Source organism: Scyliorhinus torazame, chromosome 4, assembly GCF_047496885.1.
Source record: "Scyliorhinus torazame isolate Kashiwa2021f chromosome 4, sScyTor2.1, whole genome shotgun sequence".
In the NCBI taxonomy this organism is placed as follows: domain Eukaryota; kingdom Metazoa; phylum Chordata; class Chondrichthyes; order Carcharhiniformes; family Scyliorhinidae; genus Scyliorhinus; species Scyliorhinus torazame.
This window is the reverse complement of record NC_092710.1, coordinates 342,401,017-342,418,361: the sequence shown is the minus strand read 5'-3', so window position 1 is coordinate 342,418,361 and position 17,345 is coordinate 342,401,017. Positions and strand designations below refer to the sequence as shown.

Genomic DNA, 17,345 nt, shown 5'->3' with positions numbered 1-17,345 from the left:
AGAACAAACTGAGACACTAATCCCGGGATTCAGAACAAATAGAGACACTAATCCCGGGATTCAGATCAAACAGGGACACCAATCCCAGGATTCAGAACAAACGGAGACACCAATCCCGGGATTCAGAACAAACAGAGACACCAATCCCAGGATTCAGATCAAACAGGGACACCAATCCCGGGATTCAGATCAAACAGGGACACCAATCCCAGGATTCAGAACAAACGGAGACACCAATCCCATGATTCAGATCAAACCGGGACACCAATCCCGGGATTCAGATCAAACAGGGACACCAATCCCGGGATTCAGATCAAACAGAGACACCAATCCCAGGATTCAGAACAAACTGAGACACCAATCCCGAGATTCAGAACAAACAGAGACACTAATCGCGGGATTCAGATCAAACCGGGACACCAATCCCGGGATTCAGATCAAACAGGGACACCAATCCCGGGATTCAGATCAAACAGGGACACCAATCCCGGGATTCAGATCAAACAGAGACACCAATCCCGGGATTCAGAACAAATGGAGACACCAATCCCGGGATTCAGAACAAACAGGGACACCAATACCAGGATTCAGAACAAACAGGGACACCAATCCCGGGATTCAGAACAAACAGACACACTAATCCCGGGATTCAGAACAAACAGACACACTAATCCCGGGATTCAGAACAAACAGAGACACTAATCCCGGGATTCAGATCAAACCGGGACACCAATCCCGGGATTCAGATCAAACAGGGACACCAATCCCGGGATTCAGATCAAACAGAGACACCAATCCCGGGATTCAGAACAAACGGAGACACCAATCCCGGGATTCAGAACAAACAGGGACACCAATACCAGGATTCAGAACAAACAGGGACACCAATCCCGGGATTCAGATCAAACAGACACACTAATCCCGGGATTCAGAACAAACAGACACACTAATCCCGGGATTCAGAACAAACAGACACACTAATCCCGGGATTCAGAACAAACAGAGACACTAATCCCGGGATTCAGAACAAACAGACACACTAATCCCGGGATTCAGAACAAACAGGGACACCAATCCCGGGATTCAGAACAAACAGACACACTAATCCCGGGATTCAGAACAAACAGACACACTAATCCCGGGATTCAGAACAAACAGAGACACTAATCCCGGGATTCAGATCAAACCGGGACACCAATCCCGGGATTCAGATCAAACAGGGACACCAATCCCGGGATTCAGATCAAACAGAGACACCAATCCCGGGATTCAGAACAAACGGAGACACCAATCCCGGGATTCAGAACAAATGGAGACACCAATCCCGGGATTCAGAACAAACAGGGACACCAATACCAGGATTCAGATCAAACAGAGACACCAATCCCGGGATTCAGAACAAACGGAGACACCAATCCCGGGATTCAGAACAAATGGAGACACCAATCCCGGGATTCAGAACAAATGGAGACACCAATCCCGGGATTCAGAACAAACAGGGACACCAATCCCGGGATTCAGATCAAACAGAGACACCAATCCCGGGATTCAGATCAAACAGAGACACCAATCCCGGGATTCAGAACAAACGGAGACACCAATCCCGGGATTCAGAACAAACAGGGACACCAATACCAGGATTCAGAACAAACAGGGACACCAATCCCGGGATTCAGAACAAACAGACACACTAATCCCGGGATTCAGAACAAACAGACACACTAATCCCGGGATTCAGAACAAACAGAGACACTAATCCCGGGATTCAGATCAAACCGGGACACCAATCCCGGGATTCAGATCAAACAGGGACACCAATCCCGGGATTCAGATCAAACAGAGACACCAATCCCGGGATTCAGAACAAACGGAGACACCAATCCCGGGATTCAGAACAAATGGAGACACCAATCCCGGGATTCAGAACAAACAGGGACACCAATACCAGGATTCAGATCAAACAGGGACACCAATCCCGGGATTCAGATCAAACAGAGACACCAATCCCGGGATTCAGAACAAATGGAGACACCAATCCCGGGATTCAGAACAAATGGAGACACCAATCCCGGGATTCAGAACAAACAGGGACACCAATCCCGGGATTCAGATCAAACAGAGACACCAATCCCGGGATTCAGATCAAACGGAGACACCAATCCCAGGATTCAGAACAAACGGAGACACCAATCCCGGGATTCAGATCAAACAGGGACACCAATCCCGGGATTCAGATCAAACAGGGACACCAGTCCCGGGATTCAGATCAAACAGGGACACCAATCCCAGGATTCAGAACAAACAGACACTAATCCCGGGATTCAGATCAAACAGGGACACCAATCCCGGGATTCAGAACAAACAGAGACACCAATCCCGGGATTCAGAACAAACGGAGACACCAATCCCGGGATTCAGATCAAACAGGGACACCAATCCCGGGATTCAGAACAAACAGAGACACCAATCCCAGGATTCAGATCAAACAGGGACACCAATCCCGGGATTCAGAACAAACAGAGACACCAATCCCAGGATTCAGATCAAACAGAGACACCAATCCCAGGATTCAGAACAAACGGAGACACCAATCCCGGGATTCAGAACAAACAGAGACACTAATCGCGGGATTCAGAACAAACGGAGACACCAATCCCGGGATTCAGATCAAACAGGGACACCATTCCCGGGATTCAGAACAAACAGAGACACCAATCCCAGGATTCAGATCAAACAGGGACACCAATCCCAGGATTCAGAACAAACGGAGACACCAATCCCGGGATTCAGATCAAACAGGGACACCATTCCCGGGATTCAGAACAAACGGAGACACCAATCCCGGGATTCAGATCAAACAGGGACACCATTCCCGGGATTCAGAACAAACAGAGACACCAATCCCAGGATTCAGAACAAACAGGGACACCAATCCCAGGATTCAGATCAAACAGGGACACCAATCCCAGGATTCAGAACAAACGGAGACACCAATCCCAGGATTCAGAACAAACGGAGACACCAATCCCGGGATTCAGATCAAACAGGGACACCAATCCCGGGATTCAGATCAAACAGAGACACCAATCCCAGGATTCAGAACAAACGGAGACACCAATCCCGGGATTCAGATCAAACAGGGACACCATTCCCGGGATTCAGATCAAACAGGGACACCAATCCCGGGATTCAGAACAAACGGAGACACCAATCCCGGGATTCAGATCAAACAGGGACACCAATCCCAGGATTCAGAACAAACGGAGACACCAATCCCGGGATTCAGATCAAACAGAGACACCAATCCCGGGATTCAGATCAAACAGAGACACCAATCCCGGGATTCAGATTAAACAGAGACACCAATCCCGGGATTCAGATCAAACAGAGACACCAATCCCGGGATTCAGAACAAACAGAGACACCAATCCCGGGATTCAGATCAAACAGAGACACCAATCCCGGGATTCAGATCAAACAGAGACACCAATCCCAGGATTCAGAACAAACGGAGACACCAATCCCGGGATTCAGATCAAACAGAGACACCAATCCCGGGATTCAGATCAAACAGAGACACCAATCCCGGGATTCAGATTAAACAGAGACACCAATCCCGGGATTCAGATTAAACAGAGACACCAATCCCGGGATTCAGATCAAACAGGGACACCAATCCCAGGATTCAGAACAAACGGAGACACCAATCCCAGGATTCAGAACAAACGGAGACACCAATCCCAGGATTCAGAACAAACGGAGACACCAATCCCGGGATTCAGATCAAACAGGGACACCATTCCCGGGATTCAGATCAAACAGGGACACCAATCCCGGGATTCAGATCAAACAGGGACACCAATCCCAGGATTCAGAACAAACGGAGACACCAATCCCGGGATTCAGATCAAACAGAGACACCAATCCCGGGATTCAGATCAAACGGAGACACCAATCCCGGGATTCAGATCAAACAGAGACACCAATCCCAGGATTCAGAACAAACAGAGACACCAATCCCAGGATTCAGAACAAACGGAGACACCAATCCCGGGATTCAGAACAAACAGGGACACCAATCCCAGGATTCAGAACAAACGGAGACACCAATCCCGGGATTCAGAACAAACAGGGACACCAATCCCAGGATTCAGAACAAACGGAGACACCAATCCCGGGATTCAGAACAAACAGGGACACCAATCCCAGGATTCAGAACAAACGGAGACACTAATCCCGGGATTCAGATCAAACAGAGACACCAATCCCAGGATTCAGAACAAACGGAGACACCAATCCCGGGATTCAGAACAAACGGAGACACCAATCCCGGGATTCAGAACAAATGGAGACACTAATCCCAGGATTCAGATCAAACAGGGACACCAATCCCGGGATTCAGATCAAACAGAGACACCAATCCCGGGATTCAGATCAAACAGAGACACCAATCCCAGGATTCAGAACAAACAGGGACACCAATCCCGGGATTCAGATCAAACAGAGACACCAATCCCGGGATTAAGATCAAACGGAGACACCAATCCCGGGATTCAGAACAAACGGAGACACTAATCCCGGGATTCAGAACAAACAGGGACACCAATCCCGGGATTCAGATCAAACAGAGACACCAATCCCAGGATTCAGAACAAACAGGGACACCAATCCCGGGATTCAGATCAAACGGAGACACCAATCCCGGGATTCAGAACAAACAGAGACACCAATCCCGGGATTCAGATCAAACAGAGACACCAATCCCAGGATTCAGAACAAACAGGGACACCAATCCCGGGATTCAGATCAAACAGAGACACCAATCCCGGGATTAAGATCACAGAGACACCAATCCCAGGATTCAGAACTAACGGAGACACCAATCCCGGGATTCAGAACAAACAGAGACACCAATCCCAGGATTCAGAACAAACGGACACCAATCCCGGGATTCAGAACAAATGGAGACACCAATCCCAGGATTCAGAACAAACGGAGACACCAATCCCGGGATTCAGATCAAACAGAGACACCAATCCCAGGATTCAGAACAAACAGGGACACCAATCCCGGGATTCAGATCAAACAGAGACACCAATCCCGGGATTAAGATCACAGAGACACCAATCCCAGGATTCAGAACAAACGGAGACACCAATCCCGGGATTCAGATCAAACAGAGACACCAATCCCGGGATTCAGAACAAACCGGGACACCAATCCCAGGATTCAGATCAAACAGGGACACCAATCCCAGGAGTCAGAACAAACAGAGACACCAATCCCGGGATTCAGAACAAACAGGGACACCAATCCCAGGATTCAGAACAAACAGACACACTAATCCCGGGATTCAGAACAAGCAGAGACACTAATCCCGGGATTCAGAACAAACTGAGACACTAATCCCGGGATTCAGAACAAATAGAGACACTAATCCCGGGATTCAGATCAAACAGGGACACCAATCCCAGGATTCAGAACAAACGGAGACACCAATCCCGGGATTCAGAACAAACAGAGACACCAATCCCAGGATTCAGATCAAACAGGGACACCAATCCCGGGATTCAGATCAAACAGGGACACCAATCCCAGGATTCAGAACAAACGGAGACACCAATCCCATGATTCAGATCAAACCGGGACACCAATCCCGGGATTCAGATCAAACAGGGACACCAATCCCGGGATTCAGATCAAACAGGGACACCAATCCCGGGATTCAGAACAAACAGAGACACCAATCCCAGGATTCAGATCAAACAGGGACACCAATCCCGGGATTCAGATCAAACAGGGACACCAATCCCAGGATTCAGAACAAACGGAGACACCAATCCCATGATTCAGATCAAACCGGGACACCAATCCCGGGATTCAGATCAAACAGGGACACCAATCCCGGGATTCAGATCAAACAGAGACACCAATCCCAGGATTCAGAACAAACAGGGACACCAATCCCAGGATTCAGATCAAACAGGGACACCAATCCCAGGATTCAGATCAAACGGAGACACCAATCCCAGGATTCAGAACAAACAGAGACACCAATCCCAGGATTCAGAACAAACAGGGACACCAATCCCAGGATTCAGAACAAACGGAGACACCAATCCCGGGATTCAGAACAAACAGGGACACCAATCCCGGGATTCAGATCAAACGGAGACACCAATCCCAGGATTCAGAACAAACAGAGACACCAATCCCAGGATTCAGAACAAACGGAGACACCAATCCCGGGATTCAGATCAAACGGAGACACCAATCCCAGGATTCAGATCAAACAGGGACACCAATCCCGGGATTCAGATCAAACGGAGACACCAATCCCAGGATTCAGAACAAACGGAGACACCAATCCCGGGATTCAGATCAAACAGGGACACCAATCCCGGGATTCAGATCAAACAGAGACACCAATCCCAGGATTCAGAACAAACAGAGACACCAATCCCAGGATTCAGAACAAACGGAGACACCAATCCCGGGATTCAGATCAAACGGAGACACCAATCCCAGGATTCAGATCAAACAGAGACACCAATCCCAGGATTCAGAACAAACAGGGACACCAATCCCAGGATTCAGAACAAACAGGGACACCAATCCCGGGATTCAGATCAAACGGAGACACCAATCCCAGGATTCAGATCAAACGGAGACACCAATCCCGGGATTCAGATCAAACGGAGACACCAATCCCAGGATTCAGATCAAACTGAGACACCAATCCCAGGATTCAGATCAAACAGAGACACCAATCCCAGGATTCAGAACAAACAGGGACACCAATCCCGGGATTCAGATCAAACGGAGACACCAATCCCAGGATTCAGAACAAACGGAGACACCAATCCCAGGATTCAGAACAAACGGAGACACCAATCCCGGGATTCAGATCAAACGGAGACACCAATCCCAGGATTCAGAACAAACGGAGACACCAATCCCGGGATTCAGATCAAACAGGGACACCAATCCCGGGATTCAGATCAAACAGGGACACCAATCCCAGGATTCAGAACAAACGGAGACACCAATCCCGGGATTCAGATCAAACAGGGACACCAATCCCGGGATTCAGAACAAACAGAGACACCAATCCCAGGATTCAGATCAAACAGGGACACCAATCCCAGGATTCAGAACAAACGGAGACACCAATCCCGGGATTCAGATCAAACAGGGACACCAATCCCGGGATTCAGAACAAACAGAGACACCAATCCCAGGATTCAGATCAAACAGGGACACCAATCCCAGGATTCAGAACAAACAGAGACACCAATCCCGGGATTCAGATCAAACAGGGACACCAATCCCAGGATTCAGATCAAACAGGGACACCAATCCCAGGATTCAGAACAAACGGAGACACCAATCCCAGGATTCAGAACAAACGGAGACACCAATCCCGGGATTCAGATCAAACAGGGACACCAATCCCGGGATTCAGATCAAACAGAGACACCAATCCCAGGATTCAGATCAAACAGGGACACCAATCCCGGGATTCAGATCAAACAGGGACACCAATCCCAGGATTCAGAACAAACGGAGACACCAATCCCGGGATTCAGATCAAACAGGGACACCAATCCCAGGATTCAGAACAAACGGAGACACCAATCCCGGGATTCAGATCAAACAGGGACACCAATCCCGGGATTCAGATCAAACAGAGACACCAATCCCAGGATTCAGATCAAACAGGGACACCAATCCCAGGATTCAGAACAAACGGAGACACCAATCCCGGGATTCAGATCAAACAGGGACACCATTCCCGGGATTCAGATCAAACAGGGACACCAATCCCGGGATTCAGATCAAACAGGGACACCAATCCCAGGATTCAGAACAAACGGAGACACCAATCCCATGATTCAGATCAAACAGGGACACCAATCCCGGGATTCAGATCAAACGGAGACACCAATCCCGGGATTCAGAACAAACGGAGACACCAATCCCATGATTCAGATCAAACAGAGACACCAATCCCGGGATTCAGAACAAACGGAGACACTAATCCCGGGATTCAGATCAAACAGGGACACCAATCCCAGGATTCAGAACAAACAGAGACACCAATCCCATGATTCAGATCAAACAGGGATACTAATCCCAGGATTCAGAACAAACAGAGACACCAATCCCAGGATTCAGAACAAACAGAGACACCAATCCCGGGATTCAGATCAAACAGGGACACCAATCCCAGGATTCAGAACAAACGGAGACACCAATCCCGGGATTCAGAACAAACAGAGACACCAATCCCAGGATTCAGATCAAACAGGGACACCAATCCCGGGATTCAGATCAAACAGGGACACCAATCCCAGGATTCAGAACAAACGGAGACACCAATCCCATGATTCAGATCAAACCGGGACACCAATCCCGGGATTCAGATCAAACAGGGACACCAATCCCGGGATTCAGATCAAACAGAGACACCAATCCCAGGATTCAGAACAAACGGAGACACCAATCCCAGGATTCAGAACAAACGGACACCAATCCCGGGATTCAGAACAAACAGAGACACCAATCCCAGGATTCAGAACAAACAGGGACACCAATCCCGGGATTCAGATCAAACAGAGACACCAATCCCGGGATTAAGAACAAATGGAGACACCAATCCCAGGATTCAGAACAAACGGACACCAATCCCGGGATTCAGAACAAACAGAGACACCAATCCCAGGATTCAGAACTAACGGAGACACCAATCCCAGGATTCAGAACAAACAGGGACACCAATCCCAGGATTCAGAACTAACGGAGACACCAATTCCAGGATTCAGATCAAACAGAGACACCAATTCCAGGATTCAGATCAAACAGGGACACCAATCCCAGGATTCAGAACAAACAGGGACACCAATCCCGGGATTCAGATCAAACAGAGACACCAATCCCGGGATTAAGATCACAGAGACACCAATCCCGGGATTCAGAACAAATAGAGACACCAATCCCAGGATTCAGAACAAACGGAGACACCAATCCCGGGATTCAGATCAAACAGAGACACCAATCCCAGGATTCAGATCAAACAGAGACACCAATCCCAGGATTCAGATCAAACAGGGACACCATTCCCGGGATTCAGATCAAACAGGGACACCAATCCCAGGATTCAGAACAAACAGGGACACCAATCCCGGGATTCAGATCAAACAGAGACACCAATCCCGGGATTAAGATCACAGAGACACCAATCCCAGGATTCAGAACTAACGGAGACACCAATCCCGGGATTCAGAACAAACAGGGACTCCAATCCCGGGATTCAGATCAAACAGAGACACCAATCCCGGGATTAAGATCACAGAGACACCAATCCCAGGATTCAGAACTAACGGAGACACCAATCCCAGGATTCAGAACAAACAGGGACACCAATCCCAGGATTCAGAACAAACAGAGACACCAATCCCAGGATTCAGAACAAACGGACACCAATCCCGGGATTCAGAACAAATGGAGACACCAATCCCAGGATTCAGAACAAACGGAGACACCAATCCCGGGATTCAGAACAAATGGAGACACCAATCCCAGGATTCAGAACAAACGGAGACACCAATCCCAGGATTCAGAACAAACGGAGACACCAATCCCGGGATTCAGATCAAACAGAGACACCAATCCCGGGATTCAGAACAAACAGAGACACCAATCCCGGGATTCAGATCAAACAGAGACACCAATCCCAGGATTCAGAACAAACGGAGACACCAATCCCAGGATTCAGAACAAACAGGGACACCAATCCCGGGATTCAGAACAAACAGAGACACTAATCCCGGGATTCAGAACAAACAGGGACACTAATCCCGGGATTAAGAACAAACGGAGACACCAATCCCGGGATTCAGAACAAATAGAGACACCAATCCCGGGATTCAGAACAAACGGATACACCAATCCCGGGATTCAGAACAAACGGAGACACTAATCCCAGGATTCAGAACAAACGGACACCAATCCCGGGATTCAGATCAAACAGAGACACCAATCCCAGGATTCAGAACAAACAGGGACACCAATCCCGGGATTCAGATCAAACAGAGACACCAATCCCAGGATTCAGAACTAACGGAGACACCAATCCCGGGATTCAGAACAAACGGAGACACCAATCCCGGGATTCAGAACAAACAGAGACACCAATCCCAGGATTCAGAACAAACGGACACCAATCCCGGGATTCAGAACAAATGGAGACACCAATCCCAGGATTCAGAACAAACGGACACCAATCCCGGGATTCAGAACAAATGGAGACACCAATCCCAGGATTCAGAACAAACAGAGACACCAATCCCGGGATTCAGATCAAACAGGGACACCAATCCCGGGATTCAGAACAAACAGAGACACCAATCCCGGGATTCAGAACAAACAGAGACACCAATCCCGGGATTCAGATCAAACAGGGTCACCAATCCCAGGATTCAGAACAAACGGAGACACCAATCCCGGGATTCAGATCAAACAGGGACACCAATCCCAGGATTCAGAACAAACGGAGACACCAATCCCGGGATTCAGATCAAACAGGGACACCAATCCCGGGATTCAGATCAAACAGGGACACCAATCCCAGGATTCAGAACAAACGGAGACACCAATCCCGGGATTCAGATCAAACAGGGACACCATTCCCGGGATTCAGAACAAACGGAGACACCAATCCCAGGATTCAGAACAAACGGAGACACCAATCCCGGGATTCAGATCAAACAGGGACACCAATCCCGGGATTCAGATCAAACAGGGACACCAATCCCAGGATTCAGAACAAACCGACACCAATCCCAGGATTCAGAACAAACCGACACCAATCCCAGGATTCAGATCAAACAGGGACACCAATCCCGGGATTCAGATCAAACAGGGACACCATTCCCGGGATTCAGATCAAACAGGGACACCAATCCCGGGATTCAGATCAAACAGGGACACCAATCCCAGGATTCAGAACAAACGGAGACACTAATCCCGGGATTCAGAACAAACAGAGACACCAATCCCAGGATTCAGAACAAACCGACACCAATCCCAGGATTCAGAACAAACGGAGACACCAATCCCGGGATTCAGATCAAACAGGGACACCAATCCCGGGATTCAGATCAAACAGGGACACCAATCCCAGGATTCAGAACAAACGGAGACACCAATCCCGGGATTCAGATCAAACAGGGACACCATTCCCGGGATTCAGATCAAACAGGGACACCATTCCCGGGATTCAGATCAAACAGGGACACCATTCCCGGGATTCAGATCAAACAGGGACACCAATTCCGGGATTCAGAACAAACGGACACCAATCCCGGGATTCAGATCAAACAGAGACACCAATCCCGGGATTCAGAACAAACTGAGACACTAATCCCGGGATTCAGAACAAACGGAGACACCAATCCCAGGATTCAGAACAAACAGGGACACCAATCCCGGGATTCAGATCAAACAGAGACACCATTCCCGGGATTCAGATCAAACAGAGACACCAATCCCGGGATTAAGAACAAACGGAGACACCAATCCCAGGATTCAGATCAAACAGGGACACCAATCCCGGGATTCAGATCAAACAGAGACACCATTCCCGGGATTCAGATCAAACAGAGACACCAATCCCGGGATTAAGATCACAGAGACACCAATCCCAGGATTCAGAACTAACGGAGACACCAATCCCGGGATTCAGAACAAACAGGGACACCAATCCCGGGATTCAGAACAAACGGAGACACCAATCCCGGGATTCAGATCAAACAGGGACACCAATCCCAGGATTCAGAACAAACAGGGACACCAATCCCGGGATTCAGAACAAACGGAGACACCAATCCCGGGATTCAGAACAAACAGGGACACCAATCCCGGGATTCAGATCAAACAGAGACACCAATCCCGGGATTCAGAACAAACAGGGACACCAATCCCGGGATTCAGAACAAACGGAGACACCAATCCCGGGATTCAGATCAAACAGGGACACCAATCCCAGGATTCAGAACAAACAGGGACACCAATCCCGGGATTCAGAACAAACGGAGACACCAATCCCGGGATTCAGAACAAACAGAGACACTAATCCCGGGATTCAGATCAAACAGAGACACCAATCCCGGGATTCAGAACAAACAGGGACACCAATCCCGGGATTCAGAACAAACGGAGACACCAATCCCGGGATTCAGATCAAACAGAGACACCAATCCCGGGATTCAGATCAAACAGGGACACCATTCCCGGGATTCAGAACAAACGGAGACACCAATCCCGGGATTCAGATCAAACAGGGACACCAATCCCGGGATTCAGATCAAACGGAGACACCATTCCCGGGATTCAGAACAAACGGAGACACCAATCCCGGGATTCAGATCAAACCGGGACACCAATCCCGGGATTCAGATCAAACAGAGACACCAATTCCGGGATTCAGAACAAACAGGGACACCAATCCCGGGATTCAGATCAAACAGAGACACCAATTCCAGGATTCAGAACAAACAGGGACACCAATCCCAGGATTCAGAACAAACAGGGACACCAATCCCGGGATTCAGATCAAACCGGGACACCAATCCCGGGATTCAGATCAAACAGAGACACCAATTCCGGGATTCAGAACAAACGGAGACACCAATCCCGGGATTCAGAACAAACAGAGACACCAATTCCGGGATTCAGAACAAACGGAGACACCAATTCCGGGATTCAGATCAAACAGAGACACCAATTCCGGGATTCAGAACAAACGGAGACACCAATCCCGGGATTCAGAACAAACAGAGACACCAATCCCGGGATTCAGAACAAACAGACACCAATCCCGGGATTCAGAACAAACAGAGACACCAATTCCGGGATTCAGAACAAACGGAGACACCAATCCCGGGATTCAGATCAAACGGAGACACCAATCCCAGGATTCAGAACAAACGGAGACACCAATCCCGGGATTCAGATCAAACGGAGACACCAATCCCAGGATTCAGATCAAACCGGGACACCAATCCCGGGATTCAGATCAAACAGAGACACCAATTCCGGGATTCAGAACAAACGGAGACACCAATCCCAGGATTCAGAACAAACAGAGACACCAATTCCGGGATTCAGAACAAACGGAGACACCAATTCCGGGATTCAGATCAAACAGAGACACCAATTCCGGGATTCAGAACAAACGGAGACACCAATCCCGGGATTCAGAACAAACAGAGACACCAATCCCGGGATTCAGAACAAACAGACACCAATCCCGGGATTCAGAACAAACAGAGACACCAATTCCGGGATTCAGAACAAACGGAGACACCAATCCTGGGATTCAGATCAAACGGAGACACCAATCCCAGGATTCAGAACAAACGGAGACACCAATCCCGGGATTCAGATTAGCAATATATTAATCATAATTAATTAATTGCTAATTGATGTAAAATGTCTTACCTTGGCTGCAATCTCACTGTCGCTTATAATAGAGGAAATAAATGCATCAGTCGGTTGTGCAGGGCAGTCAGAGATTGGGCACGTACAATTCTGAACCAGGTTCTGCTCAATTCTCGTAATTAAATACTCTTTCCAACAGGACTGGGGACACAAAGATCAAGACCAGATTAAAAAAGCAATAACTTTGATCAGAATCATTACTCAGCTCTATTCTGGCCCTGTGGCCGTTCAGAGGACGCAACACTCATCCTTACACGTCAGAACTGTGAAAATTAATTGATAAACTATCGTATGGTTCTTCAGACTCCAAGGCACAGCTGAGAAGGAATCTTTATAGAAGTGAATGAAATATTTAACAAGACAGAAAGCCAGCTTAATACAATACTTTCAGGTCAGGGTGACTTCACACCTGAGGCACCAGAAAGCAAATCTTTATCTGGTTGGCATATACAAGGTTCTCACGTTCTCCCAGTGTCTGTGTGGGTTTACTCCGGGTGCTCCGGTTTCCTCCCACAAGTCCTGAAAGACGCACGGTTAGGTAATTTGGACATTCTGAATTCTGCCTCTGTGACCCGAACAGGCGCCGGAATGTGACAGTAACTTCATTGCAGTGATAATGTAAGCCTACTTGTGACAATAAATTATTATAAGGTGCTGAGTTTATTTAACTGACAGCTGAATGCTGTGATGGAGAGAGGGTTGGCATGCTGAAATCAGACAGTCCAAATGGCATCTTCATTTCAACTGATCACTTGACTTCAGTAATGACAAGATCTTCTGGTTGAGGGAAACCAGGATTAAAGGATTCATTTCTGATTAAGCAGAGGTCATCTATCAATACAAAGGTGTTCTGGAGCAAGGTGACGGGGTGAAAGGTTAGCTCTTGTTTTTCTCTCCCCAGGTGCTGCCCGACCCGGACCTTTTCCACCATTTTCTATTTTTATTTCACCTTTCACAAAGCCAGCTCCTTTCATAAAGAGTGTACAAACAGGAAACGTCTTTACTGCAGTGTGATCTTCCACCATTTGGTTCACCTGAGCCAAGGACAGGGTCATATCGTGGATGGCTTCTAAATTCATGGAGCACAAACATCCTGTGGAGGCCAAATCACTGAATGTATTCAAGATAGGTCATTCTTTTTGGGCATCATGGGCGGCACGGTGGTTAGCACTGTTGCTTCACAGCTCCAGGGAACCAGGTTCGATTCCCGGCGTGGGTCACTGTCTGTGCGGAGTCTGCACGTTCTCCATGAGTGTGCGTGGGTTTCCTCCGGGTGCTCCGGTTTCCTCCCACAGTCCAAAGATGTGCAGGTTAGGTGGATTGGCCATTATAAATTACCCCTTAGTGTCCAAAATGATTAGGTGGGGTTACTGGGTTACAGGGATAGGGTAGAGGTGCGGTCTTAAGTCGGGCGTTCTTTCCAAGGGCCGGTGCAGACTTGATGGGCCGAAAGGCCTTCGTCTGCACTGTAAATTTTATGATTCTATGATTCAAGGGGTATGGGGAGAAAGCAGGAATATGGCATTTGATTGATCAGCATAATCATAATGAATGGCGGAGCAGGCTCGAGGGGCAGAATGGCCGCTTCCTGTTCCTTGTTTCTATGTTTGTCCTTGCCAATCTCGGGACAGGATACTTTGCAGGGTATCCCTCTGAACATGAAGATCTCAATTTCAAGTCAAACTAGTTCATCTCAACCAGCACTCAAATCCTACAATTGACTTTAGCGATCCTGAACTAGAGGGAGAAGTCAGGTTTTGTGCTTTTGTCACTAATCAGCAGTCAATCCCACAAGTGAGGACAAGGTCGGTTTACTGCGACTCCATTCCCCAAGGATACCTCACTGCTGCTCACCATTTTGAGTCACCGTGTATGTTACCATTATGTAGGTATAGAGTTATAACAGAGAGCGAGTCAGCGTCATTGGGAAAGGAAGGAGGGAACAACACAAAATTGGTGTTTAAATAAACAAAACAATTAATCTATGGCTGATGTGATAAAATGGTTCTAATTGTCTGAGAATCATCCTGTACCTCACTAGGTTACAGCACTGCGGTTCCACCCAGCCCGTCCTTCTCTCCACATTAACTTTGAAACCAAAGTATTCGCAAACTTTGGAACCTCGAATCAGCTGTTTGTGCACAGGGTCATTTATTCAACCAGGTGGACAATCTTTACCTGAACAACGTCCAAAGCAGCAAATCTGAATTTTGGTTAGGGTCGATTCAAACGCCAAATTCTCCTTGCTGAGCAAAAACTCACTGTTCCCACATTTCTCCCTCCTCCCTCTATTCCAGCTGTGGGGCCCCGATATTTCTCAAATGTGCTCTCACCTGGGCACTACCCCATCTGCCCTTTGACCTGGCTAGTGTGAAAGTGTTGGGTTACACCCGGCTTTCTGACAATAAGGTACAAAACCCTGCAAAGCTCAACGCAATACCCTGCAACGGAGTGTAAGTGGACTCACCTTACAGCAGTAGTGCATGCAGCAGAGAGTGGGAGCAGCTTCACTTTCATTGTTAAGCAGGTTGAGACAAACAGGGCACTGGGTGATCGGGCTGCTGAGTGCTTGCGGGTTCCGGACCTGAAGTCCCGCCACCAACAAGAGTGCTTCACGATCTTCAGCATATCGCTGCACCAGCAAGTCAACGTTCCACTTGCTGTGCATCAGCAAGTGCTGCGACACATCGGTGGAAATGCTGAGCGTGTCTGCTACCTGCAAGACAGTCTGGCTCATCAGTTGCTGCACCTCCTCTTGGCTCATGGTTCGCCCCATCGACATGAGCACCGACTCCAGTACTCCTTCCTCTGAACTCTGTATTCCAGCCTCAAAACCGCCGTCAAAGCTTAGGACAAACCAAAAGAAAGCACAATTTAACCACTTGAGCACCAAGTCACCAGTGCAGAATCCAAACCATCAGCCACACATTCCAACACCTTAAGCAGAACTGACGCCCAACGCTGGATTTAAAAGCCAAAGGCGCTGTTGTTCAACGAAACGTTCAGCTGGAGCCCTGTCTGCCTATCCAGCTGGATGTAAAAGCAGAGTGGGCTCGCCAACATCCATTCCTCAACCATCATCACTAGGACTGGTTACCTGGTCACATACAACGATGCAGGACAACAGGATCGTGCCATGCATAATAACTTGGTTGTGACGTTGGCCCATAAAACAGGGACCACATCTTTTAAATTGATAGGCTGAATAACACATTGCCAGAGGTCACACTGCCAGAGGCCGCGGGGCACACCGCCACAGGTCACACTGCCAGAGGCCGAGGGGCACACTGCCAGAGGCCGAGGGGCACACTGCCAGAGGCCGCGGGGCACACTGCCAGAGGCCGCGGGGCACACTGCCAGAGGACGAGGGGCACACTGCCAGAGGCCGAGGGGCACACTGCCAGAGGCCGAGGGGCACACTGCCAGAGGCCGAGGGGCACACTGCCAGAGGCCGAGGGGCACACTGCCAGAGGCCGAGGGGCACACTGCCAGAGGCCGAGGGGCACACTGCCAGAGGCCGAGGGGCACACTGCCAGAGGCCGAGGGGCACACTGCCAGAGGCCGAGGGGCACACTGCCAGAGGCCGAGGGGCACACTGCCAGAGGCCGAGGGGCACACTGCCAGAGGCCGAGGGGCACACTGCCAGAGGCCGAGGGGCACACTGCCAGAGGCCGAGGGGCACACTGCCAGAGGCCGAGGGGCACACTGCCAGAGGCCGCAGAGCACACTGCCAGAGGCCGCAGAGCACACTGCCAGAGGCCGCAGAGCACACTGCCAGAGGCCGCAGAGCACACTGCCAGAGGCTGTAGTGCACACCGCCAGAGGCTGTAGAGCACACCGCC

The 17,345-nt window shown here is 49.2% G+C and overlaps 1 protein-coding gene across 1 annotated transcript in view; it reads right to left on the bottom strand.

Annotated features, from left to right (window-relative positions):
- LOC140411187 (cullin-9) overlaps positions 1-17,345 on the bottom strand; it is a 463,592-nt gene that overhangs the window by 122,829 nt on the left and 323,418 nt on the right. Inside the window, exons 30-31 of the mRNA XM_072500276.1 lie at positions 15,971-16,349; positions 13,504-13,644 (exon numbers count right to left, since the gene is read on the bottom strand). Of these exons, the coding sequence (XP_072356377.1) occupies positions 13,504-13,644; positions 15,971-16,349 (520 nt within the window). The remainder of the gene's footprint in view (positions 1-13,503; positions 13,645-15,970; positions 16,350-17,345) is intronic.